Source organism: Giraffa tippelskirchi, chromosome 2 (genome assembly GCF_054371585.1).
Source record: "Giraffa tippelskirchi isolate mGirTip1 chromosome 2, T2T-mGirTip1v1.2.pri, whole genome shotgun sequence".
Taxonomy (NCBI): Eukaryota; Metazoa; Chordata; class Mammalia; order Artiodactyla; family Giraffidae; genus Giraffa; species Giraffa tippelskirchi.
Genome location: NC_137276.1, coordinates 10,096,857 through 10,114,512, shown reverse-complemented (window position 1 = coordinate 10,114,512; position 17,656 = coordinate 10,096,857). Strand labels below are relative to the sequence as shown.

General features: G+C 38.2%; 1 protein-coding gene across 50 annotated transcripts in view; it reads right to left on the bottom strand.

The window, feature by feature from the left end:
- Positions 1-17,656, bottom strand: part of ATE1 (arginyltransferase 1) — a 274,124-nt gene that overhangs the window by 219,115 nt on the left and 37,353 nt on the right. For 43 of the 50 annotated variants that reach the window (XR_014066954.1, XM_081534824.1, XM_081535005.1 and 40 more), the window contains one exon: positions 10,206-10,238. The exons of the other annotated variants lie outside the window; for them this stretch is intronic. Coding sequence is in view for 42 of the 43 variants with exons in the window: in XM_081534824.1 (XP_081390950.1) it covers positions 10,206-10,238 (33 nt within the window). In the remaining variant the exon portion in view is untranslated. The remainder of the gene's footprint in view (positions 1-10,205; positions 10,239-17,656) is intronic. 50 annotated transcript variants of the gene reach the window in all.

The window sequence follows — 17,656 nt, the reverse complement described above, 5'->3', positions numbered from 1 at the left end:
AACAGGTGGAACTGTTCTAAGTAAAATGTCAAGTTGCTTCAGAGCATAAAAAAGCATAGTGACAGTGGAAAGACCAAACCTGAAGGACTATGACAAGCTGTACTTTGGGGAAAGTTTCTCGTTTGCCTGGTTTAAAATACCGAAGGCTGAAAGGAAGCTATAAAACATGTTAAAATTTTAGCTAAGTTCAGTCACTTTTGAGGGACGTCATCATCTGAGATACTCTTTCTCAGTTTACAAGTGAAAAAGTGAGGGTCAAGGAGCTTAAGAGACTTGCCCAAGGTCACAGCCAACTTCAGCTCAGTTCAGTTCAGTCACTCAGCCATGTCTGACTCTTTGCGACCCCATGAATCGCAGCACGCCTCCCTGTCCATCACCAACTCCCAGAGTCTACCCAAACCCATGTCCATCGAGTCGGTGATGCCATCCAGCCATCTCATCCTCTGTCATCCCCTTCTCCTCCTGCCCCCAACCCTTCCCAGCATTAGGGTCTTTTTTCCAATGAGTCAACTCTTCGCATGAGGCGGCCAAAATACTGGAGTTTCAGCTTCAACATCAGTCCTTCCAATGAACACCCAGGACTGATCTCCTTTAGGATGGACTGGTTAGATCTTCTTGCAGTCCAAGGGACTCTCAAAGAGTCTTCTCCAACACATCAGTTCAAAAGCATCAATTCTTTGGTGCTCAGCTTTCTTCACCGTCCAACTCTCACATCCATACATGGCCACTGGAAAAACCATAGCCTTGACTAGACGGACCTTTGTTGGCAGAGTAATGTCTCTGCTTTTAAATATGCTATCTAGGTTGGTCATAACCTTCCTTCCAAGGGCTAAGTGTCTTTTAATTTCATGGCTGCAATCACCATCAGTAGTGATTTTGGAGCCCCCCAAAATAAAGTCTGACACTGTTTGCACTGTTTCCCCATCTAGGAGAACGCTAAGAAGGACCTGGAGTTCCCAACTTTCCATTCAGTGTTTTTCTCAGTGGACACGGCTTATGTGGTACACCACATTAAAACACAATCAAAATATATTAACATGTTCTGTTCAAAATAATGAACGGAGATACTTCAGCAATTTACTAAACCAAAGTATGAGTCAAGAAATACATTTCTTGATGACAGAAATCTTAGGAACGAAAAAGCTTCAAAGAAAGCAAAAAAGTTTCCCCTAACATTTACAATTTAAAACTAGGAACACTGTAATGACCAAAATTTGAACTTTAAACATAGGAAACTAAGAAAAGATTTATAGCAAATGTTTTTAATAAATGTGACAGAAGTAAAAAAGGAATTTATTTATTTATTTTTACTGCAGAGCAAATAGATAAAAATTGAGATGTGAATATATCGTTTACTCTGACATTTCCTCATAATTATATTTTCCTTTATATTTTCAACCCTCATCATCAAACAAAAAGACATTTATGAGGCACTATCTAAATGCTCAACAGGAAAAGTAATAGGATCCCAAACTTCTCAGTTCTACATATCAGTCGGTATTTACTGCGCACTACAACACACACATTAGAAACACGAGTGACTGTCCTAATGTGAGCACTTACTTAATGTCAGTTCAATTTGAGACTCCTGTTCGTTCAATCTTTCTTACAGAAGAGAAAAACATCCCATGGTGACAACCCAAACGAGTATTTTTATTTAGAACTCAATGACTCCCAACATCAAACAGGACTGACATCCCCATGGAAACTAATCCATGCCAGGATTTACCATTCAAACATTTTCTGAAGCGTTCATGCACAGCTAATAGGTAATGAAAATCGTCAAGGCAGATGACCTTAACTGTGAGCACAACTGAAGATGCTCAGAGTAATGATGAATACCACTAGTTGCTAAAGGAAGGCTCACCTGGCAACAAGATATCTTGAAGGAACTTAGATGCCTAAACTAACTGACGTCCCATACAGAAAAATCTGCAACAAGGAAACTTACAGTATTTTTCTATTTGATGTTTGGTTTTCCTTTCTAGTGTGCTTTCTTTTATTCTCTGAATCAATTTTTATTTTTTTTCACATGAGATCAGTTTCTGGGCAAAGACTTCCAGTGGATATAATTTCACTGAGAAATATACAGTTTCAGCTTCCACTGATGCAACTATGATGTGACATTCAGAGACTAACTAGGAATAAGTTCATTTCTGAACTCAACTCAAATCTGCTGAGTGCCACTGTAAGTCTGAGGAATACTGTTCTGACTACCACATGGATGTTCAAGCATTACTGCAGAGAACTGAGGGCAAGGAATGATGTCTTCAGTTCAATCGGATCTTTGTCAGCAGCCCCATCCCAAACAGAACTGCCCAACAGTCCTCAGACTCAACTGAAAGGGAGAGCAATCAATTACAATCCGAACGATTTGGGGGATTTGGCTTCAGAATTCTAACTGTTGCCTCAGCCAACACGCCCTTGCCTATTCAACCTCTGATTCTAAGTGTAGGTTCAGCCCCTAGAAACTCCAAGACAGTTTCCCAACCCAGGTAACTAAAAAAGCAGCAGTCTTCACTCCTACTCCCACTTTTGACCCTAGGATCAAACCACTGCCCAGCATTCCATTTCTGATTAGTCAGTAACAAACAGCAGATTGACAACCACTCTCTTGAGAAGGTCCAGCCCCTCTTTAGTTACCTGTCTGCCCTGGCCTCAGCTCTTTCAAAGCAGCTGGTCCTCCCAAGCGCTGTATCAACTCATCAGTTCAAGCCTTATCTCCACAGCGCTCCACTTCAGGCCAGCTCTCTCTCTGGCTATCACGCTGGATATGTCCTCTTTATATGGAAAAATTTTTGAACTCCCTTCTCATGATTAGCAACTCAACCTTCTGCCCACCTCGCCCTCCCCACTACTACCTCTGCAAGCTCCCTTCACTTCTACAGGACGGGGTTTAGGTAAGAGCCAGTCCCTCTTCCAAATTCTGGTTACTGGCGAACATCGTGATACCTGCCAAAGCCATCCCAAGATCAATGATATTTCATATGCTGAGTGAAGAGATGGTTAGGTTCTCACAGTCCTTTATTTTCCTGACAGCAAAATGAATCAATGTCACTGCAGGCTACAAAGCCAGATCCCGACCCTCGCTACCTGCAGTTTGCAATCACCGCACAAATGTGCACATGCACACACCCTAATATACACACATGATCCCAGTGTACCAGAGTTTCAAGTAAGAAACAAAGCAGTTCCCAACTTCAAAAAAACTTGTAAAGTTGTTTTTGCGAACTACGAAAAAATGTTAATGTTTAACATTACTTAATATTGGGTACAATTAGTTAATATTTAAATGTTAAGGAAAACATCCATCTATTTCAATACACAATACTATCCTGGCAAATGTTTACACCATATAAACAGTTTACATTCCCATCAGCAATGTTTGAGGGTTCCAATTTCTCCACATCTCACCAACACTTGGTATCATCTTTTGATTATAGGCATCCCAGTGAGTTTATGTTGATATCTCGTTGTGGTATTAATCTAATCTGCATTTCCCTAATGGATTGTGAGCATCTTTTCATGTGCTTATTAGAGATTTACATGTCTTCATGGCGAAATATGCAATCAGGTCTCTTATCTATTTTTTAACTAGGTTGTTTGTCCTTATTATTGCTAAGCTATAACAGTTCTTTCTGTTACTGATTCTAATTTAATTCCACTTTGAACAGAGATTATTTCAATCCCTTTAAATTTACTGAGATTTGTATAATGTTATAGCATATAATCTGTCCTAGAAAATACTCCCTATATATACTTGAAAAAATATGTGTTTTGTCATTGTTGGGTACAGCATTCAACAGGTATCAACTAAGTAGAAGCATATTAAGAGTTTTGTCCAAATATTCTATATTGCTTGTAATTTTCTATTTGTTTTATCAGTTACTGAGAAAGTTGTTCTAAAGTCTCCAATTATAGCAACGGATTTGACTACTCCTCTTTTCAGTTCCATTAGTTTTTGCTTCATGTATTTTGAGGTTCTGTTATCAAGTGTATCACATTTTGGATTACTGTCCTCATTTGATGAACTGACCATTTTATCATTATGAAATGTCCATTTTCCTTCTGCTAAGAGCCACTGTCCTGAAGTCTATTTTGTTAGGTATGAAGACAACCACTCCACTTTTATTACGATTAGTATTCACATGGTATAGCTTACTCTGGTCTTTTGCTTTTAACCTACTATGCTTTCATATTTAAGTTGGATTTTGCTTTTCTTCTTTTATCTAGTCTGATTTTCTGCCTTTCAATTGGAATGTTTAGACCTGTATTGCCCAACAGCATAGCCACTGGCCACATGTGGCTACATAAGTTAACTAAAATTTAAAAAATTTTAACATCAGTTCCTAAAGAGCACAGTGGCTATGTATGACCACTGGGTGCATACATGTTTTCAATTGTACATATTTAAAACATTTCCACAGAGCAGACTTTTGGTTTAGATCATTAATATTTAGTGTAACAACTGCTATGGTTGGGTTTAAGTGGACCTGTTTGCTATTTGTTTTCTATTCAATTCGCTTGTCCTTTTTTTCACCTGTCCTTTTTCCTACCTTTTGGGAGACTGAAAACGTGTTACCATTGCTACTATCACTATTGGATTATTAACTCTCTTTGTTCTTTTTTTGTTAAGAATATTTTAAGGCAATAGTTTTTAACAGGGAGTCATTTTACTCCCTAGGGACACTTAGCAAAGTCTGGAGACATCTTGTTTCAACCCCAGGGGAGGGTGCTATTGGCATCTTTAGGGTAGAGGCCAGAGACATTGCTGAGCATCACACAATGCACAAGACAGTGCCCATAAAAAAGATTTACCCAACCCAAAACATCAACAGTGCCACGCTGGCATATCTCAATTTTTTCAGTTTTCCTTCAAATAATATTATCATCACTTCATGCAATGTAAGACTCTTAAGATATGTTGCTGTTGGTCACTAATAGCTGTGATCTTGAACTCAACTAAACTACCTCTCCAGGTTCAATTTTCTTCATAAGGAAACTGGAAATAACTGCTGCATAGACATTCTGTGAGAATAATGTAACCCAAGGGTACCCCCATATACTACAGGTGCTAACTTCTCAAAAAAGTATTGTAACTGCTAACGAAGAAGACCTTAAGCTATCTGGAATGAAGCAACAGGACATTCTCGAAGAGAATCCTAAGTGACCCACATTCCCATGTGGCTTAACTTTTCTTACAAATGCCTCTTAAGGTAGTTCTCTACCTCCAAAATGATGGCAAGACTGCACCCTACTGGACTGGCTGGCAAAGTCGGACTTAGAAGAGAATTTCAAGAATCTCTCAGCCTCTGATACATAATCCCTTTTATTTACCTACATTTAATTGAAGACATCTGTAAGTGGTGCCACACAAATGTAATTCAGGCTTAGGAAATGTCAATAAAAATGTCTGTAAGGGAGAGATGCCATGTAAACCTAGCAGGGGAATGCACATCAGCAGCTACAGAGCCACACGAAATTAGGAATATAATGGAAATATGCTGCCTGACTTGACGAGGTGATAAAAGCTCTTTTCCCATAAAGCTTAATGAGCTCTATTAGTCTTCAGCTTACAGGAATGTAAAAGGGTCAGCCCCACAGAGGGAAGTAACTGACTCTCCACACATGGCTCCATTCAAATGACAGCAGATCAAATTACTGATGTGATTACTATAACCTGACAATTTCGTTAGATTCATGTGGCAGTTAACTGTTTAGGACTTCCAACAAAGGAACATGGTTCATTCATAGCAGTTTTTGCAGACAGAATGAAATTTAAAGTCTCCTTCATTGTCAATTGCAAACCTCATGTATTTTACTGCCTCTACTGAACTATTTTTCTTTTATTCAAAATAAGGTATTTGGGGATTAACCATATTTGCAATTTTTCTTCTCCAACTAAAGCATATGCTTAATGGCAAAATTAAACATTTAGAGATTCTCAACATTCTTCTGCCTTGGCTTTGCTTTGGCTCTCGGGTTCTGTGTCTGTGCCGCAGCTGCTGCTGCTGCTGCTGCTAAGTCGCTTCAGTCGTGTCCGACTCTGCGCGACCCCATAGACGGCAGCCCACCAGGCTCCGCCGTCCCTGGGATTCTCCAGGCAAGAATACTGGAGTGGGCTGCCATTTCCTTCTCCAGTGCATGAAAGGGAAAAGTGAAAGTGAAGTCGCTCAGTCGTGTCTGACTCTTAGCGACCCCATGGACTGCAGCCTACCAGGCTCCTCCGTCCATGGGATTTTCCAGGCAAGAGTACTGGAGTGGGGTGCCATTGTGCCGCAGCAAAGGAACAGAATTCTAAGCTCAGCACTGCTGGAGACTTGGGGGAAAGCAGTCACTAACTATGCCATCAAGTGGCCCCTGGGAAATTCCAAGCTAGAAAATATCAACAGAATGCTCTCAAAAAAAAAAAGGTTAAAGTATTTCCCAAACGCTTCAAGAAAAGAAAAGCGCACTGATCATCTTCAATTTTAATTCTTTTGCCTCTTCCATGTCCATAAGCCCAGTAAGAAAAAAAGATCAATTCAGCCAAGGTAAAATACAACTCCAGATCATTAAATGGAGAAAGCAGATTAGCAGATTAGAAACTATCACTAAACTTTGATCATGATACTTTCCTTTCTACTTTTCAGCAAAGACTGAAGCTTCTACATAAAGATCCCCAGCACTTAACCAGAATAATATGTGATTTTTATAATATTTGTTTGGTACAACTCTAGGTGTATGGTTGGTACCATTCCAAGCCCTATTTACACTTGAGAGCATCCAAAGGTAAAAAAAATAAAGATCTTGATCTTAAGTAGCTACAATCTAGCTGGGAAGAGAGACTGTTAACCATAAATATTAGCCCTTGTGTGCTCTGGCAGCCCTGAGTTCTGCCAGATTATGGGGAAAAGCTTGCTACTCTCAGCCTTAGCTGTGCCTTCATTCATTCAACAAATAGATATTCTATGCTTCCTATGTATCAACAGTGTGTGCATCCTCAGTCATGTCCAACTCTTTGCGACCCCATGGACTGTAGCCCCCCAGGCTCCTCTGTCCAAGGAATTCTCTAGGCAAGAATATTGGAGTGAGTTGCCATTTCCTACTCCAGGGCATCTTCCCAACCAAGGGATCAAACCCGCATCTCTTGCACTGGCAGGTGGATTCTTTACCACTGCACCACCTGGGAAGCCCATGTATCAATAGTTCAGTTCAGTTCAGTCGCTCAGTCGTTTGACTCTTTGCGACCCCATGCACTGCAGCAAGCCAGGCCTTCCTGTCCATCGCCAATTCCCGGAGTTTACCCAAACTTGTGTCCATTGAGTCGATGATGCCATCCAACCATCTTATCCTCTGTTGTCCCCTTCTCCTCCTGCCTTCAATCTTTCCCAGCATCAGGGTCTTTTCAAGTGAGTCAGCTCTTCATATCAAGTGGCCCAAGTATTGGAGTTTCAGCTTCAACAACAGTCCTTCCAATGAACACCCAGGACTCATCTCCTTTAGGATGGACTGGTTGACCTCCTTGCAGTCCAAGGGACTCTCAAGAGTCTCCAACATCACAGTTCAAAAGCATCAATTCTTCAGCACTCAGCTTTCTTTATAGTCCACCTCTCACATCCATACATGACTACTGGAAAAACCACAGCCCTGACTAGACGGACCTTTGTTGGCAAAGTAATGTCTCTGCTTTTTAATATGCTGTATAAGTTGGTCATAACTTTCCTTCCAAGGAGTATCAATAGTACTTAACTAAATATGTAAACACAAGGAAGCAAGAGAAACAGGGTCCTCTCTTACTGAGCTGACATTGAGAGAAATCTACTAGTGAGGACTATTTAAAAGTATCTTTGCTATTGTTCAGTAAAATCTTCAAACTGGTCCTTTGTCCCAGTGAGGCAGACATCAAGCTCCCGCCTCCTCATTTAATCCTTGTGCAAGTAAATTCATCCAGCCCAAATGCCTTCTGCTCAAAACTCCTACTTCTGGCTACTCCTCTGAGCTCTTGCTTAAGTGAGAGTCCAGCCTTAAGCATTATCAACACGATCTTTTCTTCTAAGCTCCTGCCAGTCCCTTTTTTTCTCAAGACTAGACCCTGTTTTGACATTGGAAATTTCCCTGATGTACATCTCAGTCAAAAGACAACATTACACTTAAAAACTGATTCTAAGTTTATATTAAGTACAATAATAGTTTTATGACACTTTCCCAAACTGCCTTTTAACTATGCATGTTTTCATGAACCAAATCATGGATTTTTAACAAAATCAAATTTCATTTTTCCATCTTTTCCTTTGTGATATTTCTCATTCTATGTTTAGAAAGCACTTTATCAACTAAAGAGTAGACTATATAGTTTACATTGTCTTCAAGTTTCTTATGATATAGTTTTAACTTTTATTGCTTTTACACCAAAATTCATTTAAAACTCTATGTGACAAGTATTATACTTAGCGTTTATCACACATTATCTCATTTCATTTTAATAACCCTGTAAGTATTATTATTATCTCCATTTTTTACATTAATTAAAAGATGAGATGACTTGCTCATGTGTCACCCAAGGATCTCTCATTTCAAAGCCCAGAATCTTTCCAGGCTCTGTTTCTCCCTGGTTGCTGGACGTAGAAAATGGAACCAAACCTGAATGGTACTACCCCTCCGGTCTGCTCCGCTTCCCCCTGGAACTCATTCAAGCTGGCCACCAGGAGGGTGGGCCATACCACGTAACAACAGTAGCTTCAATAATCAGAGAACATAATATGGAAACAGAGAAGGGAACAACTGCCTCTATGTGGAGCGGTCAGAGAGGGCCTGGCAGACAATACAGCATCTAGGCTCGGCTTGAAGCAGGATGTGATCTGGAGAGGTTGGGGGTGGGGAAGGGAACACAGAATGAGGTAAACAATAGAGGCAAAAGGAAGGACAAGTGAAAGGCAGGGACAGAGTCTTATCATGTGAGGCTAAAGCACAGCCTGAGAGGAGAACACAAAATATCAGTAAGACTTGAATAGCACTTTATAAACTGCTCCCGTGTCCACTGCCTCATTTGAGAAGCAGAAATCATTATCTGTATCTTAAAGATAAGCAAGCTGAGGCTCAGGGACTCTGCGACTGCCCCGAGTTGTGCGGCTAGTAAGTGAAGACCTCGTCTGAACCCCGGGTTTGGTACTGAGTCCATGTCCCTCCACGCGCCCCGCTGCTTCCCCTCTCCGACTCCTTGCCCAAAGTCGCACCATCTTCTCCAATTAATTCCTTTTCAACCACAGCTCACACCCACATCCGGTTCTCTGATTATCTAAGAGTTTTTGTTATCTTACAACTTTATCACTGGATTTTCAGTTCTAAATTGCAGAACCATTATGAGAATTAGATGAGAAAGTGAGTCAGATATCTAGAAGCCTGCCTGGGCTATAATGAAGCTCAATACAAGTAAGTCCTTTGCTCTTCCCTAATCAATCCACGATTTTAAAAAGTTCTCTCAAACTAACTGAAACCTCCTTGGTGACAGCCTCTGCCCAGACTTCTCCAAATTCCCTTTAACAAAGGTCAGTTTATCAGTTTACGGAGGATAAGGTCAATGTGAGACTGTTATGGGAGGAAGGAGACAAAACAAGACTCTAAAATGGATTGATCTGGGCTTCTCTGATGGCTCAGTGGTAAAGACTCTGTCTGCCAATGCAGGAGACACAGGTTCAATCCCTGATCCAGGAAGATCCCACATGCTGCAGAGCAACTAAGCCCATGAGTCACAACTATTGAGCCTGTGTTCTAGAACCTGGTGGTGGCAACTGCTGAGTCCATGTGCTGCAACTACTGAGTCCATGCACCGCAACCACTGAAACCTGTGAGACCCAGAGCATGTGCTCAGCAACAGGACGCCCGAGCACCGCAATTAGAGAGTAGCCCCTACTCACCACAATTAGAGAAAGCCCGCACAGCACTGAAGACCCAGCACAGCCAAAGATAAGTAAATAAACAAATAAAATAAAAAATAACTAAGTAAAATCGACTGATTTCACTCTACCTGATAAAATGAGGGCAATGATCTGTTGTGAAGGTGAATAGCTCTGTAACTACTGGAAGTCTTATAAAACAAAGTCTGCATTCATCTCATTTATGGTATTGAATATGCATCCTGACAAAATGATCACTCCTAAATTATCAAATAAATGCTTCACAAAAGATACCAATAGCAATATTAAGGTCAATGAGTAACTTCTTACCTCCAAAGGTGAGCTGCAAAGGAATCTTGTGAACTGTTGAATCAACATTCGAATAGAACCAGTTTCATCCAATAAAGGAGCAGCAAAAGAGAACACACAAAAAAGGAACAATTACTACAAAATTTTTCAAAAAGAGTACATAAAGTGAAGCTAAATGTCTATATATAATGCTTCGCACACTATATAATTCATTTAGAGTACAGAAAAGTTCAATCTAGACCACAGCATGAGTTTAAATATTTGTCAAAATCTGTATAAGAACAAATAAAACACAACAAATAAACTACTTTATTTTTTGAAGTTTCATCTCACAACCTCTATGTAATAAAACAATCCCTATGTAATAAAGGAGGAATCAACAATATAAATGCCACAGGCAAAGTTAGTAAATGCCAAGAGAAGAAAAAGATATAAACCAAAAAGGAAAGCAAGAACAGAGGGAAATTAAAAAGTCAAGACCGAGAGAGCAGGTTGGTTAAGTGATAGTGAACTAAAGGGGAAGTTATTTCTCTAGAACCCAGGCTGTTCTGCCCTTCCTCTTTTTTCAACCTCATACACATATTTTTTTTCTCTTCTCTCTCTTTGACACAAATACAGGCTTATAAATTTCACCTGAAACTAACTGTTACATGCTGTTTCTCAGCATTTAAATAAAGAAACAAATTTTGGAACTGGGGAGGAGCCTGAAAAAAATGACAAAGCATATTGCAGGTTAGCTCTGCGATAAGGACTGTCACATACCTTCATACATATTCATAATGGTAATCATGTTTCCTTAGATGTTATTTACAAAATCAACACTCCAAATCCTTTGAGACTTATTGTAATAATAAAAAAGCCAATTAATATAAACTCTGGATCTTACTAAATGCAAATTAACTACAACACAATGTGATGGCAGGCCAGTTAGCAAGCACTCTTGAACTTCCTCTCCACAACAGAGCTAGCTAGTACTCACTGGGAATATAGATATTTTGATTCTCTTTTTGAGATAAATATTGAAATATTTCTCAATGAAATTACATGATGTCTGGGATTTCCTTCAAAAGCACTGGGGGTTGGAAGGAAAGTTATGGTGGGGAATGTGCAGATAAAACAAGAAGCAACATTATATGAAACTAGTGAGGACAGGAGATGAATATATGAGGATTCATTATACGAGTCTCTCTACTTTGTGAACGTTTAAAATTTTCATAATAAAGTTTAAAACCATACCAGAAAAAAAAACAAAAAAAAACATACCAGACATTTCCCACCTCCAAATCTAAAGCAAATAAATTCCTAAAAGATTACTAGTGTATGCCAAAGCCACGTAATTAACTAGTAGGCATCATCTAGGTCTTAGATGATAGGGTAAAATAAAATGTAGGCACTATAAGATTTTCTTAATTTAAATGATATTAATATGCAATTCAATTATGTTAACTGCTAAAAGAGAACTGTCTGAAAGTGCAAGATATACCAAAGTTTTTTAATTTCATAATGCTGATATGAAGCACATAATTCTAATGAAATTTAAATTGCAACCTTTGTAGTCTTGGATTCTTTTTACATTAGCCCAGAATAAAATAATCTCCATCCTTCCTCCCAAGAGTAAAAAGTGATAGTTAAAAGACTACCCAGTTTTCACAGTAGAGAAAAATGAGGCATGGTATGTTTTTATATTAAAGTTGAGAAAGTTGCTACTGTAGGGTTTCCATGCTTTTCTCCAGTATGTGCACGTTAATTGTATTATACATACTAAGTTAGAATTTAGAAGTATTTCTGGTTCGGTTGTAATTAATGAATTAATTATGATGGAAGTGTGAAATAAAATTCATATTTTATGGCAAGACAAGAAAAATTTAAACATAAAAAGCAGTTCCATGCCCTTCGGCCTCCTCTCTCCCCTCTAACACGCACTGTTTATCTGCATCATGCATCCATCACACCTCCCCCATGAGCAGAAATACCTGCTCAACCATGAAGAGCAACATCTTCCCAGCACCATCAAGACAACTGCTTCAAAGATAACATTCCTTCTTGATCCTGTAAGGGGTCACACAACCCATCACTTTGTACCTGCAGATCTGGATTGTATATCATTTAATGCACAGGCCCCTCTGTCATAAAAGTTCTATAGCTGTGTTTTGACTTCTAACAGGCAGAATATTTCTTGGAGCTTTCTGAAAGGCTTCCAGGTTATAATCCTCATTTTAGCTTGAACAAAAGGTTCTATTTCTTTCTTAGATCAACCGGACTGATTAATTTTTTGTCTGACAGAAGTCACTTTAAATAACAAAAGAATAGCATATACTCTGCAAGAAAATAACTGTCTCCTTGAAACTCAAATAATTTACATCTTTGTCATGTATATATATGTAACATTCCTGTCACAGTTCTTTTTCAAAACAGACCTAAAAATTCTTTTCCTCTTTGATGCTGCCAAAACAAGAAATATATAAAGTTCTCAATCAGCAAGGCTGTATAAACAGAATAACAAATCACAAGGCACACATTCACCATCCTATTCACAGGACATGAGAAAGGACGAAAATGCTTCACCTACTTTAGTGCACCAGAAAAACCCATTGCTATTTTCCCTCCAGCTAATTACTAATATTTAGTAAATTTATTCATAACGAATGACACATAATATATTCAGTAGAAAAGAAGGTAATACTTTGAAAAACAACAATCATAAAAAGGCAGATGATTTGCAAAGTACATTTTGTATATACACTAAAATTGATAACGAAAATAGACACCTTTTAACAAATACCATGAAGTTAGATCAGTATCAAAAATTGTTCAATTTTGCTGTGAATGTAAACTTCTCTAAAAAATAGAGCCAGCTATAATATAAGGGGAGAATTTGCCACCCCAAAATGTGTCTGTTTGGAATATTATCTAAGCTGGCTATTTTTAAGATATAGCAGACTGGAGAAAACTCTGAAAACCAAGTAGGAGTTGCCCCTTTGCAAGAAAACATTATACGTTGGTAATGGAAATCTCCATTTGTAAGGGTGTCTCCCTTGCTATATCTGAAAGAGGAGGAAAATGTAGCCATCCTACCAAATACATAGAATTAAAAACAGCAAATTAGGTGTCAGAAGAACATGTTTCAAACAAAGGAATAAGATAAAACCCTAGAAGAAGAACGAAGTGAAGTGGAGATATGCCATCTATCTGATAAAGAGGTCAAGCTGATGATCATAAAGATGCTCAAAGAACTTGGGACAGAACAGATGAACAGAGTGGGAAGTTAGATGTTTTTAACAAAGAGAAAACGTCAAATACAAAAAAGAACCAAACAGAGATGAAGAATACCATAACTAAAATAACAAGAACACTATCAGGCATCAACAGTAGATTAGATGACAGGGAGGAAGAGATCGGCAAGCCGGAAGGTAAACAGTGGAAATCACTGAAGCTAAACAGAAAAAAAGAGTAAGGACTTCCCCGGTGGTCCAGTGGTTAAGAATCCGCCGGCCAATGCAGGGGACACAGGTTCACCATACCTGCTCCAGGAAGATCCCACATGCCGTGGAGCAACTAAGCCCGTGAGCCTCAACTACTGAGCCCACGTTACAGAGTGCGAGGCGCAACTACTGAGCCCAGGAAACTAGAGAAAGCCCACATAGAGCAACAAAGACCCAGCGCAGTCAAACATTAATAAATAAATAATTTTTAAAAAAAGAAAGAAAAAAAAAAATGAGGACAGCTTAAGAGACCTCATGCAGCATTACAGGTACTAACATTCTCACGTGCAGGGGTCCCAGAAGGAGGGGAGAGAGAGAGACAAAGGGTAGAGAAAATATACATACATAGTATCAACAGCTGAAAACTTCCCTAACCTGTAAGAGGAATCAGATCTAAGTCCAGGAAGCACAGACAGCCCAAACAGGATCAATGGAAAGAAGACCACACAAAAGACATACCCTACTTAAAACGGCAAAAATTAAAGATAAAGCCTCAACAAAGGAAGCAAGAATACACAATGGGGGAAAGACAGTCTCTTCAATAAATGGTGCTGGGAAAACTGGACAGCTACACGGAAAAGAATCAAACTGGACTACTCTCTCACATCAAGCACAAAAGTAAATTTTAAATCCATTAAAGACTTAAATTTATTTATTTTAAAAAATATTTTATTGAAGTATAGTTGATTTACACTGTTGTATTAATTTTTGCTGTACAGCAAAGTGACTCAGTCATACATATATATAAATTCTTTTTCATACTCTTTTCCATAATGGTTTATCACAGGATATTGAATACAGTTCTCTGAGCGACACAGTAGGGCCCTGTTGTTTCTCCATTCATATATAATAGTTTGCATCTGCTAATTCTAAACTCCCAATCTTTCCCCCCCAACACTTCTTCCTCCTTGGCAACCACAAGCCTCCTCTCCATGTAAAGATTTCAATTTAAATGTAAAATCTGAAACCACAAAATTCTGGAAGAAAACACAGGCAGTAACTCTTTGACATCAGTCTTAGTATTATTTTGGGGGGATGTCTCTTCAGGCAAGGGACATAAAAGCAAAAATAAATAAGACTACTTCAAACTAAAAAACCTTTGTGCACAGAGAAGCAAAACAAAAAGGTTATCTACTGAATAGGAGAAGATATTTGCAAACGATGTATCTGATACAGGGTTACTATCCAAAATACACAACTCAACATCAAGAAAACAAACACCCCGATTAAGAAATGGGCAGAGGAACTGACTAGACATTTCTCGAAGAAGATATACAGATGGCCAACAGGCACATGAAAAGATGCTCAACATTACTTATCATCAGGGAAATGCAAATCAAAACCACAATGAGGTATCAACCTCACACCTGTTAAAATGGTTATTAACAAAAAAGACAACAAACAAGTACTGGCAAGAACGTGGAAAAAAGGGAACCCAGGTGCACTGTTGGTAGGAATGTAAACTGGCACAGCCATTATGGAAAACAGTATAGAGATTCCTCAAACAATTAAAAACAGATGTACCTTAAGATCAAACAATTCCACTCCTGTGTATTTATCCAAAGAATATGAAAGCACTAACTCAAAAAGATACATGCACCCATATGCTCACTGCAGCATTATTTATACTAACTAAGAAACAGAAGCAACCTAAATGCCCATTAACAGAGGGATACAGTGATGTGGTACACACACACACACACAAAATGGAACTTTCTTTTTTGGCTGCGCCATGCAGCATGTGGGATATCTTAATTCTCTGACCAGGGATCAAACCTGCGCCCCCTATAGTGGAAGCGTGGAGTCTTAACTACTGGACCATCAGGGAAGTCCTCACACAATGGAATATCACTCAGCCATAAAAAATGGAATCTTCTGATCTCTTTCAATCTTTCAATCTAAGATCCTACAAGCCATGTGGCCTTAAACAATTACTTAATTAATTAAAATGAAATCTTGTCATTTCCAACAAATGGATAGACCTAGAGGATAATATGATAAATGAAAGAAGTCAGAGAAAGAAAAATACAGTATGATTTAACTCATATTTGGAACCTAAAAAACAAAACAAATGAATAAACAGAAAAAGTTATAGACACAGAGAACCAGCAGGTGGTTGCCTGAGGGGAAGAGGGTGAGGGGGGAGAGAAGTAGCTGAGGGAAATTAAGAGGTATAAACTTCCAGTTGCAAAATAAATGAGTCACAGGTATGAGGTATACAGTAACAGTGCAACACTTTTGTATGGTGACAGATCATAATGAGAATTATCATGATGATCATTCTGAAATGCATAGAAATAGCAAATCACATGTTGTGTAACAGGAACTAATATAGCCTTGTAGAAGAGTTACACTTCAAAAACAAAAACTCATAGAAAAAGAAATCAGATTTGTGGTTACCAGAGGCAGTGGAAGGGGGAAGGAAAACTGGATAAAGGCAGTCAAAAAGTACAAAATTCCAGTTATAAGATAATTAAGTACTAGAGTTGTATGCACAACATGATAAACATAATTAACACTGCTCTATGCTATATACAAAAGTTTTTAACAGTAAATCCTAAGAGTTCTCATTGCAAGGAAAAAAAATTTTTGATTTCTTTAACTTTGTATCTTAATGAGATGATGGATGTTCACTAAATTTATTAAGATCATCAGTTCATGGTGTCAGTCAAATCGTTACACTGTACATCTTAAACTTACACAGCTCTATATGTAAATTATTTACATTTTTCAATAAAACTGGAAAAAATAAAGAGAGGAAAGGGATACATACAGATCAATACTATCACTACAAAGTCACTCACTAACCTTGCTTCTCTTACAGCATTCTAACTCACCACTCCTAGTACCATTATTCTATTAATCATTGGCAGCCTATCTCATAACACCTCATTCCTTTCAAAGAAGCACTTAATGCTTACCAAAATTTTCTAAACAGTTTTCCAAGCACACAAAATTGTAGTTAAACCTCCTGTCACTTACAATTAGTAAATTCTTTCTTTTTCCAAGACTTGTTATAAACAATGTCAGTTTTGGGGGGCAGAGAGGAGTGGGGGAATAAAAAGAAGAATACACACTACTAATTTTGCCAGAATAGCCCAGGAAAACTATTAATATAATCAACTATTTATATTTATAATGTTAAATATTCAACATATAAGTAATTTAAGCTAATATCTTCCTGAAATGCCTTTTTCTGTATAATAAGGATCATGTTAAGTTCCTATATAAAGAAGAAGCACCAAACAGCATTTTTTATAAGGTAAGCCACAGTTTATCCCCTAAACCAAAGAGTATCAGTGAGGTGTACCTATTTGTCAAAGTGTAATTCTAAGTCTTAAAACTGCTCACATGAATCATCCAGAATTTTCTTGCATTAACAAAATACTTCTGCTGCTCCTGTTTCCTAGCCTGTCACCCTAGTACATGGTGTGCTGTCCTGTGCTCAGTCACGTCTAACTGCTTAAAAAAGGAGAAGTCTGACCATATTAGGCTATGATCTAATAAGATATTTCTTTAAAATTGTAACGAGCAAGCTAAATCATACAAAATGTAAAACATTAAAGTTTTTTCTATCAGGAATATGGAAGCTTTAATTAAGAGTCAATTATATTAAGCTAAACTCTCTCCCCATCCCATTTAAGAAGTCATCAATGGAATGAAAATTAAACCTGTACATAATAGGAAGTCAAAACTAAGGTTTGAGAACTAAGACCCTGTTATCCTAATTTTAGTGGGGAGTAAAAAGAGCAGATTTAGGTAATTCTGCAAATTCACCTTTACAGCTATTCCCTATTCCATCTGTGAGCAATGCAGCTGAAAGAAATGACCACCTGTACTGCCTTTTCTGGTTAGACCTAGAACCTTGGACAGGACATGAAGCTTCAGTAAATCTTAAAAGATGACAATGAAAGCCTTATTTACAGTCTAACATATTTAAACCTATGTCTTCTGAGCCATTACATTTTTTTTTTATGATGGAAAGAACAG